The sequence below is a fragment of the Mesoplodon densirostris genome, chromosome 4 (genome assembly GCF_025265405.1).
Source record: "Mesoplodon densirostris isolate mMesDen1 chromosome 4, mMesDen1 primary haplotype, whole genome shotgun sequence".
In the NCBI taxonomy this organism is placed as follows: domain Eukaryota; kingdom Metazoa; phylum Chordata; class Mammalia; order Artiodactyla; family Ziphiidae; genus Mesoplodon; species Mesoplodon densirostris.
Genome location: NC_082664.1, coordinates 41,007,343 through 41,030,542, shown reverse-complemented (window position 1 = coordinate 41,030,542; position 23,200 = coordinate 41,007,343). Strand labels below are relative to the sequence as shown.

The 23,200-nt window shown below is 37.6% G+C and overlaps 1 protein-coding gene across 3 annotated transcripts in view; it reads left to right on the top strand.

Moving 5' to 3' along the window:
* SYT16 (synaptotagmin 16) overlaps positions 1–19,204 on the top strand; it is a 255,605-nt gene extending 236,401 nt beyond the window's left edge. For all 3 annotated transcript variants that reach the window (XM_060098066.1, XM_060098065.1, XM_060098064.1), the window contains one exon: positions 18,802–19,204. In XM_060098066.1, coding sequence (XP_059954049.1) covers positions 18,802–19,115 — 314 coding nt within the window. In that variant the 3' untranslated portion in view covers positions 19,116–19,204. The remainder of the gene's footprint in view (positions 1–18,801) is intronic.
* Positions 19,205–23,200: the final 3,996 nt, after the last annotated feature.

The window sequence follows — 23,200 nt, the reverse complement described above, 5'->3', positions numbered from 1 at the left end:
CCATGCTAGGAGGCTTTAATTTGCATGCTGGGTCATCCCAGGCAATACAGGGGAGAAGGACAGCATGGTGGCTAAGAAAGCATCAACTGGAGTGCGCCAATCTAAGGTCTTTGTCACTTACTAGGTGTGAGTTACTAAACTTTTTTGACTCTCAGTTTCCTCATCTGTAAAATGGGATCATAATAATATATACTTTCTAGGTAGGGATACTACATATAAAGCTGTGATGCTGAGAATGGTGCTCATGAAACTTCATGCATTTCTATGTAAAAGAAAATATGCCAAAGAGGAAACTCTTATAACAAATATTTAAAACTGAGTAGGAGAAAATACAAGTCCTCATTTTGAAACTGATTTCATTCCAGAAGTTTAAGTCAGTTTGGCATTTACATGATTTTTCATAGAATAGTGCTACAGTTTAACTGACAAATGTAACTGACATGCTGTATCTTTGGGACCAAAGTAATAGAAGACAGTGTTGCTGTGATGCTATTAATTAAAGCAGAAACCCAATAGTGAAGACAAAAGTTTTTTGTTTACATAGAATGCTGGTACTTGAGGAAAAGCCAGTTTAATTAGGAGGGGTTGAGAAAGTAGAAGGTTCTTTTGTGGAGATTCTGAAAGGGACCTCTTGGTACTTTCAAGGGCTTGAGATGTTGACAACATTGGTCCTTCATTATGTCTCACTTCCTTACACCACTAACAGGACTTTGGCAGTCATCAGGCAAGCTTAGGATACAATTTTAGTTCCCATATGGAAGAGAATAAGAGAGAGAAAGGATGAGGGAACAATAGTTTTATGAGGTAACTGAGCAGCGTTGGAAGAAAGAGGGTGTGAAGGGGAGAGGATGCAAGCTGGAAGATGAATAGGCCTGGAGTGGGGAGTGGAGGAGGGAGACAGCGAAGTGCACTCATCTCCCTGGTGAAGGTGGAAGGAGGGCAGGCGGAGCCTCAGAGCCTTGTGTCAGAGTGCACCCCAAGGGAGCTGCCTGCCAGGGGAAAGTCACTGGTAGAAACTTGTTTGAGGGTCACAAATCCTGTGCTTGAGACCCTCAGCTCAGAGGCGGTGACCTCCTCTGCAGAAAGGGGACATCAATCCTGCCTTGCAGGCTGGCTATGATAATGTGAAGAATGGTTCTTAGGGAAGCCCAAAGGAAAAGAGGTTGAGCCTGTGGAGTGGGGACTTCTCTCTAGAATATTGAAGGTGCTAAATCTTGATGGAAAGAGACAAAGGCTGGGATTTAGAAGAGAGAATCTTTTGCATCAAAATATATCATGAACCAAAAGATAACTGTGAACTTGCCAACTTGATCCAGCTAGATGACTATTCTGGTATTTTAAACTTTTCTTTCTAAGCAAGATAGAGGAGAGGTGGACAAATAATAGATGGAGTTCCTCTTCTCTTTTAGGGTCTTAGAAGAAATAAACCAATGAGGTGTAAGCTCCCCTCCTGAAATTTTTGAGGCAAATCCTTGGGGGAGAAGGCTCAGTGAAAGGCAGGTTTTGCTCCAATGGGCAGGAGCTGGTGGGAGCATTCCAAGAGATGAGTCTCTACCACACCTTGCCCCACCCCCCCCACCCCAGAATGGTTAAAACTTAAAAGACAGATTTACTCAAGTATGGGTGAGGCTGTGGAGAATACATTCTTAGTGGTTGTGTAAAATGGAATAACAGCTTTGTGAAGAGGCTTGGTAGTTTCTTATATAGGTAAACATGCACTGAAAATCCAGTAGTTCCATTCTTAGGCATTTACCCATAAGTTAAAAAAAAACAGGAACAAGAATGTTTGTAGCAGCTTTACTCATAGTATGGAAAAATTGCAAAGAGCCCTTATGTTCTCATGAATGAGTAAACAAATTAAGATATATTTCCATAGTGGAATACTATTCAGCAATATAAAAGGAACAAAATTAACTGAGGCATTCAACAACATGGAGGAATCTCAAAATCGCACTGAGTACCTACTGTATGATTCCATTTATATGAAGTTCTAAAACAGGCAAAACTTATTTACATATAGTGAAGAAAAGCAGAAGAGGAGTGGTTGCTTCAGGATTGGTATTGGCATCAAGACGGACTGGGCATCAACATGAGGGAATATTCTGGGGTGATGGACATATTCTATATTTTGATAGGGGTGTGGGTTAAATGGATGTTTGCATTTGTTAAAACTTACTGAATTTTACTAGGCTTTGTGCATTTCACTGCATGTAAATTTTACCTTATAATAGAAAAGAGCCATAAATTATTGAACTCTAGTTAATGAAACACATGCTGAAATGTTTAGGGGTAAAGAACAATGATGGCTACAGCTGTGATGGATTGATGGATAGATAGATGCATAGATATGTGCAAAAGCAAACGCTGTTAGCTCAGGCTACCATAACAGAAATACCATAGGTTGAGTGGCTTAGACAACAGAAATTTACTTCTCACAGTTCTGGAGGCTGGGAAGTTCAAGATCAAGGTATCAGCTGATTTGGTTCCTGATTAGAACCCTCTTCCTGATTTGTAGACAGACATCTTCTTGCTGTCTCTTCACATGGCAGAGACAGAAAACATCTCTCTCATGTCTCTTATAAGGGCACTAATCCCATTCATGAGGGCTCCACCCTCATGACCTAATTATCTCCCAAAGATCCCACATCAAAATAGCATCACATCGGGGATTAGGGCTTCAACATATGAATTTTGGGAGGATACATACATTCAGTCCATAGCATAAATGGAGAAAAATATAACAATTGAAGAATCTAGGTGATGGGTATATGGGTATCCACTGTATAATTATTTTGAATTTTCAGCATATTTGAAAATTTGTTATAAAATAGTGTGCATGAAAATCTGGTGTGGTCTGGAATAGTTCAGCTGGGCCAGGTAGATAAAAATAAAACAAGAGTCTAGCCATTGACAGGGGCTACTGTGGTGGGCATTACATTTTTTTTTTTTTAATTATGATGACATCTCAAGTTCCAACCTTATTCCCTTGACTCAGTTTTGGATGGAATAGACAGGATAACAAGCAAATGAACCTGTGGGCATCTTCTGTAGTATCCTCCATAAGCCACATCCATCCTGAGACAAAGTATGTGGTTGGGCATTTCTTTATTTCTAACTTTAACCTTTTCTCTATTCATCAGACAGATAGATAGATAGAAAGGTAGGTAGGTTTTTATACCTCCCTCCCTCCCTCCCTTTCTTCCTTCCTTCATTCCTTTCATTCTGGTGAAAATGCCCATATTATAAAAATTTAAATATGTATATATATATATATTTCAAATCCTAGGTGGGCCAGGGAAGATAGAATAGGCTATTTGAAAATTACTGAAACTATTCCATAGAACCTGTTCAGAAACAATATATAAGCAAGTTAAAAAAATGAACTAATCTTAGCTCAGGTCAGGTAACAGTGTGCCAAGAACCATTCCAGACACTTTCAGGGTAAAATCTCACTTGGTACGTGTGGTCAGTGTTGCCATTATTGCTGTTAAGATGGTACAGGCTAGTCTACAAATCCAATGGCAAGGGATAGTTTCCACATCTGTACATGGCAGATGGTCCAGGTGAAAAAGCCTCTTATTGTGCCTTCTAGATATCTGAAATCCTGATAGACTTTTTTTTTCATTTATTTCTGATCTGATCTTTATGATTTCTTTCTTATTTTTTTAATTTTTTTTAGTTTTTAACATCTTTATTAGAGTATAATTGCTTTACAATGGTGTGTCAGTTTCTGCTTTATAACAAAGTGAATCAGTTATACATATACATATGTCCCCATATCTCTTCCCTCTTGCATCTCCCTCCCTCCCACCCTCCCTATCGCACCCCTCTAGGTGGTCACAGAGCACCGAGCTGATCTCCCTGTGCTATGTGGCTGCTTCCCACTAGCTATCTATTTTACGTTTGGTAGTATATATATGTCCATGCCACTCTCTCACTTTGTCCCAGCTTACCCTTCCCCCTCCCCGTATCCTCAAGTCCATTCTCTAGTAGGTCTGCATCTTTATTCCTGTCTTGCCCCTAGGTTCTTCTGACCATTTTCTTTTCTTTTTCTTTTTTAGATTCCATATATATGTGTTAGCATACAGTATTTGTTTTTCTCTTTCTGACTTACTTCACTCTGTATGACAGTCTCTAGGTCCATCCAACTCACTACAAATAACTCAGTTTAGTTCCTTTTTATGGCTGAGTAATATTCCATTGCTGATACACATTTATAGAAGCTTTTGAAAAAGTTACCATTGAGAATTAGAAACATTTGATTATCTTTTGAATTTGGCTTCATGGGAAAGCAATTCACTAACAATTTAGCAGCTCTGTTCTGTTCTTTTCCTGGGCTTGCCACCCAGTTACTGCATGCCCTCGACATTTGATTTAACCTCTCTGAATTTAATTTCTTTCCCTATTAAATAGGGTTAACTAGATAATATTACTGATACAAATCTATGTTTTTTAAAAAAAATATTAGCTGTTCTGTTGACAGGTTCTCTTTCTCCATCCTTCTACAGTGCATTACTGCACTGTGTATATATACATCCATATAATGGTCCTTGTCAAAAACTATCATTAAGATGTCCCCGCCAGTTAAAAACAAGTTCCCCAGCCTCTCAGCATGTGCGTGATTAGCCACATGTGATAATTACGTCCCAAATGATAATACTTACAGCAGCAGCACATTAACCTTGTTAGGTACTCACAATAGCAGAGACTAGAGGAAGGAAAATCAAAAAAGCAAATCAAGCTGGCTCGTGTTTAGTGTGAAGAACAAGTGAGATGCAGGGGGGTACACTCTACAGATGAAAGGCAGGGGAAAAAAGGACTACATGGAAATGAATAGATATAGGACATACCACCTTCTTTTAAAGCTAAGTATAGTGAGTACTTACTAATAGCCATTATGTGCTTAGAATTAAGGCCAATTCATATGAAGATTTGTATGTGGCAATAACTTATTGATTGCATATGGGATATTCCTATACTTACATCATCTCATTTAATTCTCACAACAATATCAAAGTTAGAATATCTGAAAAGCAACAGGGGAGAAAATACAGTTACCATGGTATGTGAGTTATATCTCAATAAAGCTGCTTTTAAAAAAAAACAGCTTTCTACAGAAGAGTGACAGTCAGACTAAGGACAGGCTTATTAACAGCAACGATAGAAGGCTGAGGACAAGGGGAGAATATCATCAAAGAGAAAAGAATACTCTCAACTTACTATTCCTTTCGAGTGAAGGAAGAATAAAGATCTTTTTCACAAAGTTTGAAAGGGTTTATCAGTGGAAGAGCTACTAACTGATGTTATTTCAGGGAGAAAGAAGTCGAACTTAGAAGGAAGTAGTGAAGTTCAAGAAAGGAAAATGAACAACAAGAACAAAAAAATCAACATGTAGGTAAAGGTAAGCATGTATAAACTGCAGAAACAGCAATAGTAGGAAACATGCCTAATGTTGGGACTACAACAACAACTTGGAAATGAAATTCCGGGCAGGAATAACATGAAGGATGCGAAGGGGAGATGGAAATCAAAGAATTCTAAGGTACTTATGTTGCTTAAAAAGAGGGTAGAGGTATTGATTCATTTTAGACATTAAGTCAAGTGTACATGTTAAAATTTCCAACTTTCAAACCAGTAAGGAGGCTAAATTAGAGAAAAGAAAATTCAGTTAATCCAATAGAAAGCAGAAAGAGATATTTAAAAGCCTAGAAAATGCAGAATAGATAGCACAAACCAAAACAATAAAAATAAATCAAAATACATCAGTGATCATAATAAATGTACAGGGACTAAGACTGCTATGTAAAAGGTAGATATAACATTAGATTAATATTTATCTTCCTCCCAATCTCTCCCTGTCCCCCTCCTCACATCCTCTCACATACACTGCAGTTTATATTGGGCCCACGTAGCCTCACAATGTATAAGAAAAAGAAATACTAATTACCAACAAATTGGGCTTAGTTCAGGAATGCAAGAATGACTTAATATTAGGAAAATCTGGTGCAGTTCACATACCAATTGATTTATGAGAAAACCTGATCATGTCAATCCTTGCAAAAGAAGCTCTTGATAAAATGCACTATCCATTGTTGATAAAAATAACTCAAAGCAGAGGAGTAATAGAAGGTGTATTCGTATAGGCTAGGCTATGATGCAATGACAAATTCTGCAAAGTTCGTGGCTTAACAGCAAAGGTTTATTTTTCCCTTGCATCACAGTCCAAAGTAAAGCAGGTGCCTCTCCTCTAAGCTGTGACTAAGGCATACAGGTTCTTTCCATTTAATGAGGTGATAATATTATATTCAATATGTGACCTGCTTTGTTGTCATGGAAGGGGAAGAGACGGGAGGAGTGGTTGCCTATAGCTGTGATTGAAGGTGATATTTACCACTTCTCATATTCTATTATTCAGACCTCAGTCACATGGCTCAGTCAACTAAAATCTGGTGTGAAGCCTATATCCTTAATTTGATACTTAACCTGAGTCACTATCACATTATTCCCCTAAGAAGGTTTACTGGGCCTTTGCTGTTTGAAACCTTTTAAAATCTGTCTCTTACTGTTTGGAGGTCTGGAAGCAAGGAACTTTTCCAACCACAGAAAGGTCTGAATTTCAGGATTCTCTTTTTCCTTGCACATTGGTCAGTTCTTTCCCAAGCTTACTTTTCACCCTCACCCCCCAAATAAAGCCAGTAGTACGAATACACACTTCTAACATTCTGTTTTTCAGTCTGTTTCCTTAGTTCTATAAACATTAGGCATATGCTCTTCCTTCCAAGTTACAGCAGATGGTGGTTTTACTATCACATAATATGGATTATGGATCTCCACTGTTCTAGCCTCTGATGTTAGTTTCTTCATCACCTGGCACCCAACTTCTAGGCCAGTGGTCATTCTTGTGTTTTTATTTTGGTAGCATTCCAGTTCAGATTACCAGTTACTATATCAGTCAGATTTTGTCAGGAAAATACAGAATAGGTATTTTGAGTCAGAAGTTGTTTCTTACAGGTTTTAAGCATGGGAAGGCTTGTGATAAAGGTCAAGAAAGCTCTCCAGGAAATCCAGAAGTATAGGCATCACATGAGAGATGCCAGTATGATCTGAGCTGTGTACATATGAAAGGGATGATTCTCATAAGGATGTTTGAACACCATGGGTGAAAACCCTAATTTGCTATCTGCTTGCTAATGCCTGTACACATGCCTGCAACTGGGACTAGAGGGCTGTGGCACCCCTTTCCTTCTACTTTCCAGTCTCATACAAGTTGCTTTCATTAGTGGACTCTAACTGGGATCTTACTGCAAGAGATTCAGGGGAATGTAATTTTATGTTTCGTAAGGGAAAGAGCTTAGAAAGGTAGAAATGGTATTAAATATCAACAACTAGTTTGTGTTACAGAAGGGAACTTGCTTAACCTTGATAGTGGGTGTTTTAAGAAAATAGACACTAGCCATCATTCTTAATCCTGAAATGCCCTTAAAGTCAAGAACAAAGTATGGGTTCCCACTGGCATCACTCTCACTCAACATTAGACTGGAAACTCAAGGCAATTCAGTAGAATAAGAAAAAGAAATAAAAATTTAAAGCTTGAGAGGAGGAAACAAAACTGCCATTATTTGTAGAAAATATGATTGTCTACATTAAAAATACAAGAAAACCTACAAATTTAAAGTAATAACTTTTTAAAAATACAAACTTGTTTTCTAATACATCAAGGACAGTTAGAAAGTGGAGTTTTAAAATATGGATATTTTAAAAAGTAACAGTACCTATGGTACCAAAGAATAACATTAATAAAAGATGAGTAAAAAAATTATTTTAAAAATCACAACACTGTTTGAAAGACACAAAAGAGAACTAAATAGATAAACCATGTTCATTGTTTAGAATAATCTATATTGTGAAAATAACAGCTTTCACCAGATTAATCTATATACCCAGTATGATCCCAATCAAAATCCCCACAGATTTTTTTTTTTGGTGTATTTTTCTTTTTAAAAAAAGAGCTTGACAAACTGATTCTCAAATTCATATGCAAGAGCCAATTAAATGAAGCAAGAGCTTAAAATAACTAAAATAGCTTTTAAAAAGATGAAGAAGGATTCTACTGAGCAGATCAAAATATATTCTAAAATGATAATAAATATTATCAAGTTAGGGGAAGGACACTAAAGCTGGACATGATATCTGATCGACATTATATTACAAATCAGCTGGGAGATAATGGGCTATTAAATGAATAATGCTTCCCATATAGGAAAAAATAATTAGATCCCTACTTTATACTACACACAAAGATCAGTTTAAAGTGGATTAAAGATCAGATTTGGAAAACAACTCTTTAAGACTCATAGGAGAAATGTGGAAGACTGTTGGGTTTGGGTAGGATTTCTTAAACAATTTTTTAAAATATGTCAACTGAAAAAGAAAACATTGATAAATCTGACTCCACAAAATTTTAAAGCATTTATACTACAGAAGTTACTACACAGAGGAAAAGGATAAGTTACAGGCAGGGAGAAGATATTAGCAATAAAAATAACAAGATTTTGTCTCTAGAATTTGTAAAGAGCCAGTAATCTACTCCTAGGTATGTATTAGAGAAATTCTCAAATATTGGTACAATGTAAAATATAGAAAAATGTTCACTGAAATCTTTTCACTTCTTGGTTATTATAAGCAATTAAAATGTCCATTAAGATTATGAATAAATAAATTGTCGTTTATTAATATACTGGAACACTATATGGCACTTGAATCACAGGTGTATATATAATATAGGTAATATAAAAAATTTAATGCTAAATGCAAAAAAGGCAAGTTTTGGGAGGACATACAGTAAAACGTTAAATACTTTTTAAATGTGCAGAATACTGTTAAGTATATTTTTGATATCTTTATTTACAGCTATTTATATAGTGAAAGGCTAAAAACATACATGAAGATTATGAGCTGCAAATCCAGGAGAGGAATTACCTTTAGTGATAGAGGAAACCAAACAAGATCTAGGAGGGATACTCAAGGATCTTCAATTATACACTTTATTTCCTAAAAATCAAACAAAAAGCAAAAAGGTCCATAATAAATAAGACAAATGTTAAATATCACAAGTCTGCATACTTGGGTATATGTACTATTATTCTCTTACGTATATTGAAAATATTTTATAATTATGAATACATTAGAAGCTAAGGGGAGGTTAAATGACCAAATTCTTTCCCTTACCCAGAGAATCATGGTGCCTCACTCCCACCCCCTCCCTGAGGCTGAGTCTATTACAATTGGTAGACCGTCATGCTGCCTGCTGGCAGGTGTCTTGTATGAGCTATTTAACTAACTATTGTGGTTAGTTAAATAGTTAGGTATTATATTGTTTCTTTGGAAAAATGACTTCTGAGTCCCAAATGACATAATTTTGTGCCATGATATATTGGAGATATTTTACTGTCATAATTTTTTTGGTGCATGTGGTATCTTCCTTTATGGAGAAAGAGACAAGTGACCCATAGAGCAGTTGGCAGGCTGGGTCAGAAGAACAGCATCCAGGACGATCTAGGGGTTGTGACCCATTCAGCCTGTTGATGATGGTTTTGACACCAAGAGGCATCTGAATCATCAGCAGAAGGTAAAATACTGCTCAATGGGAGGAGGAACCAAGATGGTGGAGTAGAAGGATGTGCTCTCACTCCCTCTTGTGAGAACACCAGAATCACAACTAGCTGCTAGACAATCATTGACAGGAAGACACTGGAAGTCATGGAAAAAGATATCCCACATCCAAAGACAAAGGAGAAGCCACAATGAGACGGCAGGAGGGGTGCAATCACAGTGAAATCAAATCACATAACTGGTGGGTGGGTGACTCACAGACTGGAGAACATTTATACCACAGAAGTCCACCCACTGGAGTGAGGGTTCTGAGCCCCACATCAGACTTCCCAACCTGGGGGTCTGGCAACGGGAGGAGGAATTCCTAGAGAATCAGACTTTGAAGGCTAGTGGGAATTGATTGCAGGACTTCAACCAGACTGGGAGAAACAGAGACTCCACTCTTTGAGGGCACACACAAAGTAGTATGTATATAGGGACCCAGGGGAAGGAGCAGTGACCCCAGGGGAGACTGAACCAGACCTACCTGCTAGTGTTGGAGGGTCTCCTGCAGAGGCCAGAGAGTGGGCTGTGGCTCACCGTGGGGACAAGGACACTGGCAGCAGAAGTTCTGGGAAGTACTCCTTGGCGTGAGCCCTCTTAGAGTTTGTTATTAGCCCCACCAAAGAGCCCAGGTAGCCTCCAGTGTTGGGTTGCCTCAGGCTAAACAACCAACAAGGAGGGAACCCAGTCGACCCATGAACAGTCAAGTGGATTAGAGTTTTACTGAGCTCTGCCCACCAGAGAAACAGTCAGCTCTACCCACCAACAGTCCCTCTCATCAAGCCTCTTAGATAGCCTCATCCACCAGAGGGCAGACAGCAGAAGCAAGAAGAACTACAATCCTGCAGCCTGTGGAAGAAAAACCACATTCACAGAAAGATAAACAAGGTGAAAAGGCAGAGGGCTATGTACCAGATGAAGGAACAAGATAAAACCCCAGAAAAACAACTAAATGAAGGGGAGATAGGCAACCTTCCAGAAAAAGAATTCAGAATGATGATAGTGGAGATGATCCAGGACCTCGGAAAAAGAATGGAGGCAAAGATCGAGAAGATGCAAGAAATGTTTAACAAAGCCCTAGAAGAATTAAAGAACAAGCAAACAGAGATGAACAATACAATAACTGAAATGAAAACTACACTAGAAGGAATCAATAGCAGAATAACTGAGGCAGAAGAACAGATAAGTGCCCTGGAAGACAGAATGGTGGAATTCACTGCCACAGAACAGAATAAAGAAAAAAGAATGAAAAGAAATGAGCACAGCCTAAGAGACCTCTGGGACAACATTAAATGCAACAACATTTGCATTACAGGGGTCCCAGAAGGAGAAGAGAGAGAAAAAGGACCAGAGAAAATATTTGAAGAGATTATAGTCAAAAACTTCCCGAACATAGGAAAGGAAATAGCCACCCAAGTCCAGGAAGCGCAGAGAGTCCCATACAAGGTAAACCCGAGGAGAAACATGCCGAGACACACAGTAATCAAATTGGCAAAAATTAAAGACAAAGAAAAATTACTGAAAGCAGCAAGGAAAAAAATGACAGGTAACATACAAGGGAACTCCCATAAGGTTAACAGCTCATTTCTCAGCAGAAACTCTATAAGCCAGAAAGGAGTGTCATGATATACTTAAAGTGATGAAACGGAAGAACCTACAACCAAGATTACTCTACCCAGCAAGGATCTCATTCAGATTCGACGATGGAGAAATCAAAAGCTTTATAGACAAACAAAAGCTAAGATAATTCATCACCACCAAACCAGCTCTACAACAAATGCTAAAGGAACTTCTCTAAGTGGGAAACACAAGAGAAGAAAAGGACCTACAAAAAAAACCCCAAAACAATTAAGAAAATGGTCATAGGAGCATACATATCGATGATTACCTTAAACGTGAATGGATTAAATGCTCTAACCAAAAGTCACAGACGTGCTGAATGGATACAAAAACAAGACCCATCTATATGCTGTCTACAAGAGACCCACTTCAGACCTAGGGACACATACAGACTGAAAGTGAGGGAATGGAAAAAGATATTCCATGCAAATGGAAATCAAAAGAAAGCTGGAGTAGCAATACTCATATCAGGTAAGATAGACTTTAAAGAATGTTACAGGAGACAAGGAAGGACACTACATAATGATCAAGGGATCAATCCAAGAAGAAGATATAACAATTATAAATATATATGCACCCAACATAGGAGCACCTCAATACATAAGGCAATTGCTAAAAGCTATAAAAGAGGAAATCGACAGTAATACAATAATAGTGGGAGACTTTAACACCTCACTTACACCAATGGACAGATCATCCAAAATGAAAATAGATAAGGAAACAGAAGCTTCAAATGACACAATAGACCAGATAGATTTAATTGATATTTATAGGACATTCCATCCAAAAACAGCAGATTACTCTTTCTTCTCAAGTGTGCACAGAACACTCTCCAGGATAGATGACATCCTGGGTCACAAATCAAGCCTCAGTAAATTTAAGAAAATTGAAATCATATCAAGCATCTTTTCTGACCAAAACACTATGAGATTAGAAATGAATTACAGGGGAAATAAACGTAAAAACACAAACACATGGAGGCTAAACAATACGTTACTAAATAACCAAGAGATCACTGAAGAAATCAAAGAGGAAATCAAAAAATACCTACAGACAAATGACAATGAAAACACGACGATCCAAAACCTATGGGATGCAGCAAAAGCAGTTCTAAGAGGGATGTTTATAGCTATACAAGCCTACCTCAAGAAACAAGAAAAATTTCAAGTAAACAATCTAACCTTACACCTAAAGGAACTAAAGAAAGAAGAACAAACAAAATCCAAAATTAGCAAATGGAAAGACATCATAAAGATCAGAGCAGAAATAAATGAAATAGAAACAAAGAAAACAATAGCAAAGATCAATAAAACAAAGTTCGTTCTTTGAGAAGATCAACAAAATTGATAAACCATTAGCCAGACTGATCAAGAAAAAGAGGGAGAGGACTCATATCCATAAAATTAGAAATGTAAAAGGAGAAGTTACAACAGATACCGCAGAAATAAAAAGCACCCTAAGAGACTACTACAAGCAACTCTATGCCAAATAAATGGACAACCTGGAAGAAATGGACAAATTCTTAAAAAGGTATAACCTTCTAAGACTGAACCAGGAAGAAACAGAAAATATGAACAGACCAATCACAAGTAATGAAATTGAAACTCTGAATAAAAATCTTCCAACAACAAAAGATCAGGACCAGATGGCTTCACAGGTGAATTCTGTCAAACATTTAGAGAAGAGCTAACACCCATCCTTCTCAAACTCTTCCATAAAATTGCAGGGGAAGGAACACTCCCAAACTCATTCTATGAGGCCACCATCACCCTAATACCAAGACCAGACAAAGATACTACAAAAAAAGAAAATTACAGACCAATATCACTGATGAATATAGATGCAAAAATCCTCAACAAAATACTAACAAACAGAATCCAACAACACATTAAAAGGATCATACACCACGATCAAGTGGGATTTATCCCAGGGCTGCAAGGATTCTTCAATATATGTAAATCAATCAATGTGATACACCATATTAACAAATTGAAGAATAAAAACCATATGATCATCTCAGTAGATGCAGAAAAAGCTTTGGACAAAATTCAACACCCATTCTTGATAAAAACTCTCCAGAAAGTGGGCATAGAGGAAACCTACCTCAATATAATAAAGGCCATATACAACAAACCCACAAAAAACATCATTCTCAACAGTGAAAAACTGAAAGCCTTTCCTGTAAGGTCAGGAACAAGACAAGGATGTCCGGTCTCACCACTATTATTCAACATAGTTTTGGAAGTCCTAGCCACGGCAATCAGAGAAGAAAAAACAATGAAAGGAATACAAATTGGAAAAGAAGAAGTAAAACTGTCACTGTTTGCAGATGACATGATACTATATATAGACAATCCTAAAAATGCCACCAGAGAATTACTAGAGCTAATCAATGAATTTGGTAAAGTTGCAGGATACAAAATTAATGCACGGAAATCTCCTGCATTCCTATACATTCATGATGAAAAATCTGAAACAGAAATTATGGAAACACTCCCATTTACCATTGCAACAAAAAGAATAAAATACCTAGGAATAAACCTACCTAGGGAGACAAAAGACCTGTATGCAGAAAACTATAAGACACTGATGAAAGAAATGAAAGATGTTACCAACAGATGGAGAGATATACCATGTTCTTGGATTGGAAGAATCAGTATTGTGAAAATGACTATACTACCCAAAACAATCTACAGATTCAATGCAATCCCTATCAAATTACCAATGGCATTTTTTATGGAACTAGAACAAAAAGTCTTAAAATTTGTATGGAGACACAAAAGACCCCGAATAGCCAAAGCAGTCTTGAGGGAAAAAAACGGAGCTGGAGGAATCAGACTCCCTGACTTCAGACTATACTACAAAGCTACAGTCATCAAGACAATATGGTACTGGCACAAAAACAGAATCATAGATCAGTGGAACCAGATAGGAAGCCCAGAGATAAACCCACACACCTATGGTCCACTAATCTGTGACAAAAGAGGCAAAGATATACAATGGAGAAAAGACAGTCTCTTCAATAAGTGGTGCTTGGAAAACTGGACAGCTACATGTAAAAGAATGAAATTAGAACACTCCCTAACACCATACACAAAAATAAACTCAAACTGGATTAGCGACCTAAATGTAAGACTGGACACTATAAAACTCTTAGAGGAAAACATAGGAAGAACACTGTTTGACATAAATCACCGGAAGATCTTTTATGACCCACCTCCTAGAGTAATGGAAATAACAACAAAAATAAACAAATGGGACCTAATGAAACTTCAAAGCTTTTGCACAGCAAAGGAAACCATAAACAAGATGAAAAGACAAGCCTCAGAATGGGAGAAAATATTTGCAAATGAATCAATGGACAAAGGATTAATCTCCAAAATACATAAACAGCTCATGCAGCTCAATATTAAAAAAACAAACAACCCAATCCAAAGATGGGCCGAAGACCTAAATAGACATTTCTCCAAAGAAGACATACAGATAGTCATGAAGCACATGAAGAGCTGCTCAACATCACTAATTACTAGAGAAATGCAAATCAAAACTACAATGAGGTATCACCTCACACCAGTTAGAATGGGCTTCATCAGAAAATCTATAAACAGCAAATGCTGGAGAGGGTGTGGAGGAAAGGGAACCCTCCTGCACTGTTGGTGGGAATATAAATTGATACAGCCACTATGGAGAACAGTATGGAGGTTCCTTAAAAAACTAAAAATAGAATTACCATATGATCCAGCAATCCCACTACTGGGCATATACCCAGAGAAAACCATAATTCAAAAAGACACATGCACCCCAATGTTCATTGCAACACTATTTACAATAGCCAGGTCATGGAAGCAACCTAAATGCCCATTGACAGGTGAATGGATAAAAAAGTTGTGGTACATATATACAATGAAATATTACTCAGCCATAAAAAGGAACGAAATTGAGTCATTTGTTGAGACATGGATGGATGTAGAGACTGTCATACAGAGTGAAATAAGTCAGAAAGAGAAAAACAAATATCGCATATTAATGCATATATGTGCAACATAGAAAACTGGTACAGATGAACCAGTTTGCAGGGCAGAAGTTGAGACACAGATGTAGAGAACAAGCGTATGAACACCAAGGGGGTAAAACCGCGGTGTGGTGTGGATGATGGTGTGATGGATTGGGTGATTGGGATTGACATGTATACACTGATGTGTATAAAATTGGTGACTAATAAGAACCTGAAGTATAAAAAAAAAAATACAAAAAACACAACTAATACTAAACTTTCTTTGGGTTATTTATATGGAAAATGTTAATATAAATTTTTCAGATATTACATGAAATTTCTGAATATCTTATATGTTCTGGTGTAATGTTATAAGTCATAATTCTAGTTAATACTTTAAAATGTATATCTCAGCAATAACTAAATTTCCTTGTCAATTGCATTATTATGAACTTTCATCAAATCTTTAACCGTGGTCATTTTTAAGTCTTTTGTCATTAACAGACAGTTCTGGGTGTACTCTAATGCTTTTGCAAAAATGTTCCTATAAAAGGTTTTCATCTTCAAGGAATTCATGGAGAAGACTCTGACAAGTACAGGTTTTTGGTAACTGACTATACTGGTGAACTGAATCAATAAGCATTTTCAGAACTCTAATGGAAAACTGATGAATTCATAAAAGTGCTAACAAAAGATCAAGATGAAAAATTAATTACATGGGACTGAATGAACTGATGAGGATGATTATAATTTTTGTGACTTTCTGTTTTAATTAAAAAAAATGCTGCTCGGTGGTGCTCTGAAGCAAGTATTATCAATTCCAAAGAATTAAAACAGAGCTCACTTAAGTTGCATATTTACTTGATTCTTTCTCTTCCATTCTGACTGGTGCTCATCAGATTAAGTCATTGAACCCCAAAAGACCCCAGCCTTACTCCTCACTATTCCTCACAAGTAGAATTTTCTGGGCACAGCCCTGGGTCACTAAGAAGTAAGCACATTATTACAGCCAATAAAAGGTTCCCTTTTGAGCTGGAATGATCAGCAACATTTCTCTTCTTCTGGTCAGGTGTCCTCAGACTGGATTGTTTATAAAATTATTATTTCCCCCTTTTGTCGTACACATACAATTCAGCTTCATTGATGGTGGTTTGGGAGTAAGTAGCCTTTCTCATAATTAGAAAATGATCTTCTGACAGGATAAAGCTGGCGATTGCTCTCTTTGTGAAATGAGCAGATCTTTGTCTGCAAGATTGATTCAATTTTCACTGCCGTAACTGGTAGCAGAATTGCCAGACCAGTTTGATGACTGGATTGAACTTTTCCTACAGGAATTGTGTAGCTGTCCAGCTGCGGAAACACAAGTTCACTCCCCCATTGTTGGTTTTCTGACAGCTTTTTCCATAGAGTAGTTTGAAGAGTGGAGAGCCCTGTTTTTGAGACAGATAAGTGTTTTTCACACCTGAAGTGTAATTTCACACCTTGTATTTCTCAGCAGATAACTGTATAAAATAACATATCAAACCGGAATAGAAAAAGATCAACAAAGAAAACTGCAGGTTGTAATTTGTTTCCTATCTTACAGTGCTCTTGTAGAGAACAGTAAATTACAGAGCTCTGAGTTTACACTTTAAAAAGTTTCATTGGTTGTTAGGTGGGAAAGTGAGCAGTAAACACTAATCAGCATTTAGCCTGCATTGAACAGAATGTACAGAATGATAAAATTCGGGAAACACAGGAACTTGTAAATTTTTTTTAAAGGATAGGACACATAAATTAGTGGTAAAAACTGTAGTTAAGTGTAAGTCAAGAAATTGATAAATTAATTGATTTTAATAAAAATAGAATTTTCTTAGGATATAATTTTCTTTGTAATTATCCATTCAGGAATTTTAGTAAAAGTAATAGACTATGTTAGTACTTACTTTCTATAAACGACTAAACCTATGATGCTAGTCACCATCTCATGGCATTCTAGTGCAGGGGTTATAAAATGGGGGGTTTAGCTCCATTTTGCAAGTTTGAAAACTTAAGTCCAAAAGAAAAAGTCGAGTCTCCTGGCTGGTCATTACAAAATATTACAAATATTTTTACAATATTCATTACAAAATATTTAATATTTACTGAGTGTCTACCACATGTTAGGCATTACCCCAGGCATGGGGGTACAGTGGTAAACAGGGCAGTCTCTCTTTCTCCCATCAGGGAACTGACAGTTTTGCAGACAAGTAAGCAGGCAATGGAAATACTGGGTAATAAGTGCTGAGAGAGGCTAAAACTAGATTTTGATGGAGCCCACAGATGGTCAGCATGGGGGCAAGTGGTCAGCAAAGATTCCAGGATAAAGTGACATCCAAACTAAACTAATGAATAGGAGTCATGTGAAGGTAGATATCATTTGGGATATCAGGGCATGTAGAGCTTATGCAGAAGTGAAAGGGAAAGACAGCAGAGTGGGTTGGAAGGATAAAGTGTTCCGTGTAGTGGGGATGCAGTGTATAAAGGCAACGGTGGTGCATAATGAAACTGGAAGATAAAAGTGTCAGGGTATGTGGTCTATACCGAGAAATTTGGCTTTTATCCTGAGACTAGTGGGATGTATTGAAGGTTTAGTCTTTGTTTACTAGGGAGAGTGACACAACCAAATCTGCATTTTACAAAGACCCCTCTGACAATCCAGTGACTGGAGATCAGTGAAGAAACATGCAGTCATGCAAGTGGGAAATGCTGGTGACCTGAGCTGATGGTGTACACTGAGAGTTCAGTGGCATTGGGATGCAAGGAAGTGGATGGATTTGGGAGCAACTGAGGAGGTGGAATCAACAGAACTTGGTGGTTGATTGACTGGACTAGGGGTAAGGAAGCCAGTCTAGTAAACAATGCCATCCTGAGTTCTGACTTGGGTACTTGAGCAGATGATGCTACCATTCACAGGGCTGGAGAATACTAAAACAGCAAGTTTTTAGGAGTTGGAGACATGATGAGTGGGAGATGGGATTTCCACAAGAAGAAGTATGGTATTCAGTTGGATCTTGAGCTTGGGAGGGACGTCTAGGCCAGAGATACAGATCTGGTAGTTGTCACTGAGTGGATAACATGGTCCAAAGAATATGTAGAGCATGAGAAGAGAAGAGACTCTTTAGGCATAAACAGCCCTTTGACAATGAAAAGAAAGACACATAGAGCAAAACGTATATTTATAGTTACATAAATAAAGCATGGATGAAGAACTGTGCATGTCCACAAATAACATTGCACACGTGCCTATGCATGTACATACCCTTGCACATACAGAGCTTCTAATGAACATCAGCAACGTGCCCCATGGTGGACCGCATGAAACATTAAGGATAAAGGTAATAATCCCTTTCCTGAAGAGCTCATGTAAGATGTGTTAGTCCTACAGAAAGCTCCGGGCCTAAAGATGCTACTCAGTATGTTAAAAAGGAAAAATGTACAACCCATGTAGATATTGCAATTAAACTAGCAAACCGGAAGGCACTGATGTTTTCTCATTTCCATTGTTTCCTCAGATACATATGGAAAGCTCTTTCTTCTCAGTTCTGTGGGTCAAGAGATGTCCCGCTGCAAGACATCCATCCGACGCGGTCAGCCCAATCCTGTCTATAAGGAGACCTTTGTTTTCCAGGTGGCCCTCTTTCAGCTCTCTGATGTTACGTTGATGATTTCTGTGTATAACAGGCGTACCATGAAGCGTAAAGAGATGATTGGTTGGATTGCTCTGGGTCAAAACAGTAGTGGAGAGGAGGAGCACGACCATTGGGAGGAAATGAAGGAGACCAAAGGGCAGCAGGTCTGCAGGTGGCACACTTTACTCGAATCCTAGGTTTGCCGAGAGGTGTTTGTGGGCTGTACCTACCCTGGTGACCCGTGTTTTGAGTACTGATACCAACTCAGTGCTTGCTGGCAGGCTTTTTTTAAAGACAGGCTTTAAGTAGGGATTGGATTCTACTAGACCCTAGGACATTCTGGGGGTGGAGGGATCTTTGGGTTTCTCAAAGGTATGATTTGGATTTAAATACTGTAATTTTTTTAAAAGCCCATATGCACTGTCGAGTATACTTTATTGGAAATGTTATTGTAGTTGAGATGAATGATGTTGAGTTAATTTCTGTTAATAGGTTATTAAATTTTGGTTCAGGCTATGGAATGAAGCTTCTCTGGCTGTCTCTGCTCCCTCAGATTGCAAGGGAGATGTTAAAAGTTACTGTTTGTAACCACTTGTGTGTAGGAATCAGAATTTTCTTAGTATGGGGCAAAATACTCCAAAATACAGAAATGAACCTGACACCGAGTCTCATAGAAGAATGTAACTGTCATCCATAATCCCCTATTTCATGTTTTTCTCTTTATAAAAAAAACCCTTCATTTATTTGCCTAACAAATAAATGTTAAAAACTTACACTTATAAAGCAAATTTGTATGAGTTAAGTACCTCTTTGTTTATCTCACTTATATATTGTGGTTTTCTATGAGATTTGGTTAGGTGACCCATTTTGAAACTAAAAAAGAATTCGTAAACTACTGTTGTAAGACAACTTGTCTCCTTTTGAGTATGTAAGATTTCAAAATTAAAACTTTCAAGGTTTTTATGCTGTTTTTCTCACCTAATAAATTCTTACAGAATGAGAAGAAAACCAGAAAACCTATTAAGTCATGGAGGTATTGATTTTTCTGAATCTAGTGTTCTCTTTCTAGATTATGCCTTTTCTATATTCAGTACAATATAGTCACTCATACATATATTTTGATTCTGTGTTTGCATGTAAACCATACTTTTTTAATGCCATATTTTCCATCATCAGAGCATAGTAAATTGTATACAATGGATCTTTAATAAATGTTGATTTGATTGACTCTTAGAAATGAACATGCTATAACACCTGTGAATGAAGAATATTTTCAGTTTGTAAGCAATGACCCTAATTCTTCTTTGAGCATTTGAAGTGCCTATAATTGTCATTTTTTCGTGGTATTTGCAGCAACATATATTAGTCACTACTTGCATTTTGGGCACGTGCCATTTAGAACACTGATCATGTATGGTTATGAGCATGAAATTTTACTTCTGACTGACTTTTACATTTTTGTGCGGTGCATGTTTATTTTCTTAGATCTGAGCCCTTAATTTCAATTACTTTAAATTGACAGTAATAAGAAAAGGGAAGGAATGTGTGTACATGTAACACTGAGCCCCATGTGCAGCTCTTCTGAGCAATTGCTGTCACTTATTTTTAGCTTTTATGTTTCATTGTTGACTTTTTGCTGTCTGTGGGAAGAGTGATAGCGAGTGATGGATGTATACAGTTAAAAACACATAACTCCTCCTCAGCTCTACATTTTGACAGATTGTAAACGTAGGCTGTAACACTTGAAGCACATATTTATTCCTTACAGCATGTAACGGTTATCCTGACAAGCCCAGACTAAGACACAGGATAACTCGACTCTGATTTGAAGCTTTTGAAAGAAGTGATTTCATATGGAAGAATCAGAATTAGAAAAATAAATGACTATCTTAATTTCTTTTCAGGTCATGGGAGTTTCAGATATAATGCTGCTCAGTTATTGGGAATAAGTAGTAAAAGCATGCTCCTTTGGGGTTTTCCCCTCCCTTGCTTTGGAAGACCTCAAAGTGCTTTTCCAACATCATATCCATTAACTGCTGAGTGGTCTTTGCAGTGCGGCTGTGTCATCGAGTAGAACTGAGTGCAATTGATTAAGCAGCAGCACGAAGAATTGGCTTTTCACATCCCTTACTCTCTTTATGCGCTTGTGCTTAAAGGGAAGCGGAGCAGCCTTGTTATGCTTTCCTTTATGCAGTGACATAAAAGCAGCATTCACTTTAAAATTTACATTTGAAAAAATCTGCATCTATTGTACAGACAGGCCTGGATTTTTTCTCCTCATATTTTCCTGCTCTATGTTTTGTTTCATCCCTTGTCTCATAATCATCTATACTTCATTTACTGCTGCCTTGACTCACCATTTCTAAGGTTTTCTGCTGGTGTAGTGAAAATATCCTTGTGTGTTTGATCTGCTTTCTAATAGTCTGCTTATGATACAGTTTACAGAAATTTTAAGGGAAGAATGCCTGAAAAGCATTTTTCATTTGTATAATTTTACTATGTTGGTGCTCTTTACCATGTAGGATGCATGTATATCTTGAATATCTAGCACCATTCACCCTAAAGCTGATTGTATCAATATAAAATGCTAATGACAAGATACATCAAAATATGAGGTGAATTTTTTTACATAGACTTGAAATTCTGGTTTAGTAAAATCTTGTCATTTTGTGCACTTAAATTTCCTTATTTTCTTGGCAAAGTCTAGACACAATGCACTTAACATGTTTTTCACTTGAGCTTTTATATCTGCATTTGCTTTTCAAAGGAGTTATGAAAGGTAATTAGTTCGTTCTGCCGTGTTACAGCTGCTTTTGCCTATTTCATGTAGCTAATAATTAATATCTCATAGGGACTTACGAAATTGAAGAAGCACTAATATTTGTTGCTTGAGTAGTTCTTTCCATGAGTTTTTCCTGAAGAGAATGCTTTTAAAATACTATTATGGAGGGTAAATGATGCACTAGGTTTATGGAAAGCTGGTTTACAGCGTGCCTTCTTTCAGGGAATGAGTTTACACTGAATCGAGAAGTGCCCGTTTCCCCAAACACAGTGGTGACTCTTGCATTCTCTGCGCCCCTCTGACTATTGTTGAATTTTTAAATGGGCCATTCACCAGGCAGCCAAGCACCTGCTCTCAACTCCTCTCCTTCACTGGCTCCCAGTGTGTTGTACAGTTGTTTTGAGACCTCTTTTTGCTCCTGTTGCATAACTATGAGGGAGGAGGTCTTGCCTTTCTTAACAGAAAAAGAGCTTGTAATGCCTTTGGAAGTAATAGACCTGGCATTCCACCTGTGCAAAGTTTGAGAAAGAATCCCCGCCATGATGGGAAGAGAAAAAGAGAGCCTCGTACTGCATTGTCGCTCACTTTAGGCACTGTTCACTCTGCAACTCCTTCCATGACAGTGACGTATTGACCTCAGACGTTGGTATTCTCCATAGTGCTAGGTGCTACAGCGAGCCTGAAACACAGCCTCTGCCTTTGCAACAATGTAGCACCCACAATATTTTATAAATCGTTAACAAGTCTCGGTCAGTCACTGTGTTTTACATCCTGGCTGTACCACATGGTCTTAGCTGACAACCAAAACTCTTTTCTTTTCAAGTAATGCATTGTTTAAGTTGAAACTCCCATCAGGTTAAGTGAAAATGCTTCTCTGATAGCCATTGAATTGATTAAATTCATGGTTCAGTGTGGACCATGGAACTGCGGGTTTCTGAAAAGCCTGGCTATCCTTTTGCAGCAGAGGGCTTAGTACATGAAGATCAAAAAAGTGAGTAGGAAAGGATTATTCGTAGACAACAAAACCAAATGCAGGCATATCCTTTAATGGTGAAGAAACAGGGCTAGAAATTACATGTGGTCCCTCCTCTAACCTTTGAGTAAACTGTGACTAAAGAGCATTCCATTCTATTTGATCCACAATGAAAGCAAATGATAGATCATCCTGAAATGGCAGAAGTATTTTTTACTGTATTAAAAATCATTTGTGTGTTCCAAAGAGAAAAGTTAGGCAAAACTATAAAACAAATTATATAACGTGAGTATGGAAGAATTAAAGAATAAATAAGTAAGCTAGATACTGCCAGCATCTATTGCATATATGCAAGAAGAGTAAACAAATGTAAACCAAAAGCCATTTTAGATGAAGTATCATTTTTCACAACTTGCAAAATTCTGGAAAATACTTTAAGATGGGGAGAATGAAGTTGGTCTAACGCAACTCAGAGAGGTTGGCACAGGCTGTGGTCTTAGCCTGGGTTTGGATGAACTTTGCCTACT